The sequence below is a fragment of the Quercus robur genome, chromosome 10, assembly GCF_932294415.1.
Source record: "Quercus robur chromosome 10, dhQueRobu3.1, whole genome shotgun sequence".
Taxonomy (NCBI): Eukaryota; Viridiplantae; Streptophyta; class Magnoliopsida; order Fagales; family Fagaceae; genus Quercus; species Quercus robur.
The window spans coordinates 47,310,921-47,316,017 of NC_065543.1; the positions used below are offsets into that span (position 1 = coordinate 47,310,921).

The following is a 5,097-nucleotide window of genomic DNA, read 5'->3' on the forward strand; positions in this document are numbered from 1 at the left end:
ATTGACATGAACGCAAGGAAAATTTTTAAAATGAATCAAATATTTGATTGATCAAAATAAAGAACAATCCTAAACCATACCTTATATTAAACTAATTAGAGTGGTAAAATTTATTAGGGGCCAAATGAAGAACAATCCTAAACTTTAAAGACAAAGAGTTTAATTTAGTCAAACTTAAAGTTAAGCCCAATCGATTTTAGGCCTTTTGCAGTCTTTTTCTGAAAACGAATAGAGCTCGGCTGGTCCAGGCCCAAATTCGGCCCAATTCACAGTAACATATAAAAGTAAATAAAACGCTGCCGTTCCATTACGCAGCGCCGCGTACGACGGTTCGGTTCGGTTCTGCAACACACCGACGAAAAACGCCGCCGTTCCATAAAACCCAAAAAAAAAAAAACGTAAAAAGTTTAGAAGCGTCTCACTTACTCAGTCACAATTTCTCACTCACAAAAAACTCTCTCTTTCTCTCTCTCTCTCTCTCTCTCTCTCTCTCTCTCTCACTCTAAACTCAACTTTTTCAGGTTAGTTTTATTTTTCAATAAATTATTTTACTGTGAATTTGAATGCTAATGCGGTGTCGTGGTGATAATGGATTTTTGTCTGTTTTGTTAATGGCAGATTTATATATTTTGTAAAATTTTAGGGTTAGCTGCTGATATGGATTCGGATTCGCATTCCTACGACGCGGACTCACCGGTAAATTCTCTCAAAATCTTCTCATTTCATCATTTTGTTGTTTCGTCATTTCTATTGTTGGATTTTTGTTATAATTGTTATCATTTCACCATTCTCGAAAATATGTTAGAGTTTGTAGCTGAAAGTTGAAACATTGTTTGGCTTTGGTACTTGTTTAGATTTTTTTTTTTTTTTTTTTAAGCTACAAGACTTAAATTGTTGTAATATTGCTTGGAAAATGCATTCATTCAAAACAGATTGGTCATTGTTTTTGTGAATTGTTGTGGTTTGTGTATTTTGTTAGGGCATTTTTTTTTTGGCCAAATTTTTAGTTTTTGCAAAAAAAAAAAATTTGAAATGCCTCAGTCCAAGGTCCCTTTTGGAACTCGAGTTGCGACTCAGTCCAAAGTTCCTTTTGGAACTCGAAACTGGAGTTCCAAATAGAAATCGAGTTTGGTAAACTTGAATTTCAAGCAAGCAAATAACTTAAGTTAGCAAACTCGAGTTCCAAAAGGAGCTACATAACTAAATAACTTCAAGCATAATCTTTTCAGTAATATCTTTTGAAAAACTGAATATTTGGCAAAAAAATCCATTTTGCTAGGGATATTGGTTTTCTTTTTTTTTTTTTTTTTTTCACACATTTTGGCAAAATCTTTATTGTTTATTTTTTAAAACATGTTTAGTCCAGCGTCCAGGCATGCTTGATTAATCTTGCATTTTTTTTTTTTCCTCACATTTATTAGATGAATGATGGGGAGGCTACTTCTGATTCTAACCCTGCATACGAGTTTGAAGCTCCGCCAGATGCATCATCACCCACCGCACAACATCAGGTGAGTACTAAATTTTTCACTGAAGAACCATGTCATGTCTGGGATCATTTTGTAAAATTACAGGATTGTGATCCCAATGATCCCATAGCTGAATGCATTCATTGCCAGAAGCAATTCAATTTTCATCATAGGAAACATGGTACTTCAGCCCTGTTGGCACATATTAGTTTTGGTTGTGAAGAGTATCCTTACATTCATGCCCCAGTGGATAAGCCAGAAGGTAGTGAGAGAGAAGGTGAGAGTGGTGTGACAGAATTTAGCGTGGAGAGATTAAGAATGGGTCTTGCTAGGATGATAATCATCGATGAGTTGCCTCTTAGAATTGTGGAAGGTGAAGGTTTTCTTGACTTTATGGCTATGGTTGAACCTAGATTTCCCGTCCCATCTCGCCTCAATATGACAAAAGATTGTATCATACTTTATGTAAAAGAGAAGGAGAAGTTGAAGAAAGTGTTGAGTGCCAGCCAAAGGGTTTGTTTAACCACTGATACATGGACCTCACTAGAAAACCTTAACTATCTTTGTCTCACCGCCCATTTCATTGATAGTGATTGGAACTATCACAAAAAAATCTTAAACTTTTGTCTAGTTCCTAATCTCAGAGGGGAGACCATTGGTAGGATGGTGGAGTCGTGCTTGCTTGAATGGGATCTTATTGACAAGATTTTCACTATTACAGTAGATAATGCAAGCTCTAATGATGTTGCTGTTGAATTCATAAGGAGAAAAACAAAAGATAGAAAGGGTAGCTTATTGTCAAGTGAGTTCCTTCATATGAGATGTTGTGCACACATTTTGAAACTTATTGTGCTAGATGGTTTGAAAGATCTTAGTGAGTCAATCATGAAGATTCGTAATGCAATGAGATATGTGAAGTCTTCTCACTCAAGATATGAGCAGTTCAAGGAATGTGTGATGCTTGAAAGAATTTCAAGTAAAAATTTAGTGTGCCTTGATATTCCAACTAGATGGGACTCAACATATATGATGTTAAATGCAGCACAGAAGTGTAAGAAGGCTTTTGAACGGATGGAGGAAGATGAAGAATATGAGGAATACCTTCGTCACTTTCGTGAAGATGATGGGAATGGGAAAACGCCCATAGGCCCCCCCAACTCTTTTGATTGGGAAAATATTCAAGCTTTTTCTAAATTTCTCAAGCTTTTCTATGAAGCAGCCTTACAATTTTCAGGTTCTTTGTTTGTCACTTCTAATGCATATTTTCATGAACTTGTTTTGATTCAAAGCGAATTAAGTAGTATGTGTAGTGGTGGTGGTGATCCTCTCTTGAAGGATATGGCGGAGAATATGAAGAAAAAATTTGACAACTATTGGGGAAGTATCGATAGAATCAATTCAATGTTGTTTGTGGCTGTTGTACTTGATCCTCGATACAAGTTGAATTATGTTAAGTTCTGGTTTAAGAAGTTGTATGATAATGAGCAAGTGGATGACATGGTAGCCAAGGTGCGGGGTGCTTTAGATAGATTGTATGAGCATTATGCAACCAAGGTCACAAGTGAAGGTGTAAGCAGGCAGCCTATTTATAAGCCTCATTCTTCACAATTGATGGTTGATACTAACGTGAAAGATGTTCGAAAAAGGCTGAATAGTTTATACAAGCTACACTTGGTTGATGAGGATAATGCAAAGCGCAAATCTGAAGTGGATCAATATTTATTGGATGGTTGTGAAGATCCTGAGATGGAAAATTTTGATATTTTAAATTGGTGGAAGGTGAACTCATCAAAGTATCGAATCCTTGGCCAAGTAGCACGAGATGTGTTGGCCATTCCTGTTTCCACTGTTGCATCCAGGTCTGCTTTTAGCACTGGAGGTTGTGTCTTGGATCCATTTCAGAGCCCATTGTCTCCAAAAACAATTGAGGCTTTTATCTGCGCACAAAATTGGCTAAGATCTCCACAATCACCAATTGATATTGGAGAGGCAATGAAAGAAGTCGAAGGCTATCAAATTAATTCGGGTAATATAATTTGTTTGATGTAATTTTATCTATTCATTAATCAGTATTATTTACTTTTCTGTTCATTTACTTGTCTTTGTTTCTTCTTTTCTCTTAGAACTGGCACAAAAATGCTAAATACCTGGGGAACCTACCATCATTGGTTTTTGATTCAGCGCAGTAATGCCATTGCAATTGGTAAGGTTTGTGATGATAATGAAGGAAGATTGTAATGCTATATGTAACTTCTCTTGACTTGGAGATTGGACCTGTAGGCTTGAGATTATTGGCTTTGCAGTTTGGTTGTAGGTTCTTTGGTGGTAATATAACTTGTTTTGCCGGAGATTATCGCTGTTTAAAGTTTAAACTTATTTGTAGACCTTATTGGCTTGTAGGTTGTTTATATATATATTCAGTTTTTATTTTAAATCTATAGTAATTTCTAATTTTACATTTTAATATGATCCCAATTTTTAATATTTATTTGTCATTGAGCTTATAATTGTTTAAACCTATTTGTTTTGGGTATGTAGTTTGCTTAAACGTACTTGTGTAACTTATTGGCTTGTAGTTTTGTTTAAGGTTTAAGATGTAAATAAGCTTGGAACAACGTAAATTGACTTGTGTTGGCTTGCAGTTCATTTTGTTGTTGATTTTGGTTGTAGGTTCTTTTGTTATAATTTAACTTGTATGGGAGGATAGTAGTCTAAAATGTCAACTTATTGATTTTCAAAAAAATGTTTCAACTTATTTGTTATTCTTATTGGCTAGTAGGGTTTTTTTTTTTTTTTTTTTTGACAATCTGGACTTTCATTAAAAAAAAAAAAAAGAGTTCAATCTGATACGTGTTTGGGCCCAATTTCATCATTTTTCAAGGCTCAAACAATGTATCCTAAATCTAAGTAGTCTATAAATTCAAATTTTGGTGGTACGATTTTTTGTGAAAACATCAAAATTAAAACTAATTTATTTTTGGAAATATGAATTGAAAACACTAAAAATTTGGGGAATGCTTGCAATTGGCATATCATACAACCAAGATTTAGTCAAGAACAAAATAACTGGTTTTTTTATTGTTTCTACTCTCTCTCTCTATATATATTTATACCCAGAAAAAAAAAAAAAAAAAAAAAAAAAAAGAAGGTGGTTTTGACTTTATATATTTCAAATACACAGTCGGTCCATCCATGATCAAGTTTTTTTTTTTGATAGAAGTATTACCTGAGGTTTTTATGTTAAACTCAACACCTAAAAAAAAATTAAACTCAATATAAAAAAAAATCATGATATTGGGGTATATATTTTTGGATAAATTATATCATTATATATCATATTTCAAAAAATATATAATATATTTTGGTGTCGGTGGTTTAATATTCGGCCAAGTCCTTATAACCGACTCAGGTAGTCTATATATATTAGATGTGTGCTCTTTTTGTAGAACCATAGTTACTTGTGAGAGAGAACCAAAGGCATATTTGAGGTTCTGCGTCTTGTATGTGTGTTGTGGAACCGACATGAAGAGTCGTCAGTTTATTTGGAAGAAGAAAGTAGAGAGGGATGTTTCTTTAGGTGTTAACATTGTTGCTGATATGAAATCTAGATCCATTGAAAGAAAGGCAG

The 5,097-nt window shown here is 34.2% G+C and overlaps 1 protein-coding gene across 2 annotated transcripts; it reads left to right on the forward strand.

The window, feature by feature from the left end:
* Positions 1-323: 323 nt before the first annotated feature.
* Positions 324-3,903, forward strand: LOC126702434 (zinc finger BED domain-containing protein RICESLEEPER 2-like). Of its 2 annotated transcripts, none has more exons than XM_050401130.1 (4): positions 324-521; positions 619-696; positions 1,422-3,495; positions 3,593-3,903. In XM_050401130.1, exons 2-4 carry the CDS (start codon positions 658-660, stop codon positions 3,610-3,612), a joined length of 2,133 nt encoding a protein of 710 aa, XP_050257087.1. In that variant the 5' UTR covers positions 324-521; positions 619-657; the 3' UTR covers positions 3,613-3,903. The 2 variants fall into 2 exon arrangements, with proteins under 2 accessions (XP_050257087.1, XP_050257088.1); XM_050401131.1 differs by having other exon boundaries at positions 644-696.
* The last annotated feature ends 1,194 nt before the right edge of the window (positions 3,904-5,097 follow it).

What these genes read in the sequence shown, in the direction of transcription:
- LOC126702434 (XM_050401130.1), top strand. Translation starts at nt 658, where the DNA reads ATGGATTCGGATTCGCATTCCTACGACGCGGACTCACCG. An exon ending in CCTACGACGCGGACTCACCG is followed by an intron (nt 697 to 1,421) that starts GTAAATTCTCTC and finishes CACATTTATTAG; the next exon opens with ATGAATGATGGGGAGGCTAC. An exon ending in AGGCTATCAAATTAATTCGG is followed by an intron (nt 3,496 to 3,592) that starts GTAATATAATTT and finishes CTTTTCTCTTAG; the next exon opens with AACTGGCACAAAAATGCTAA.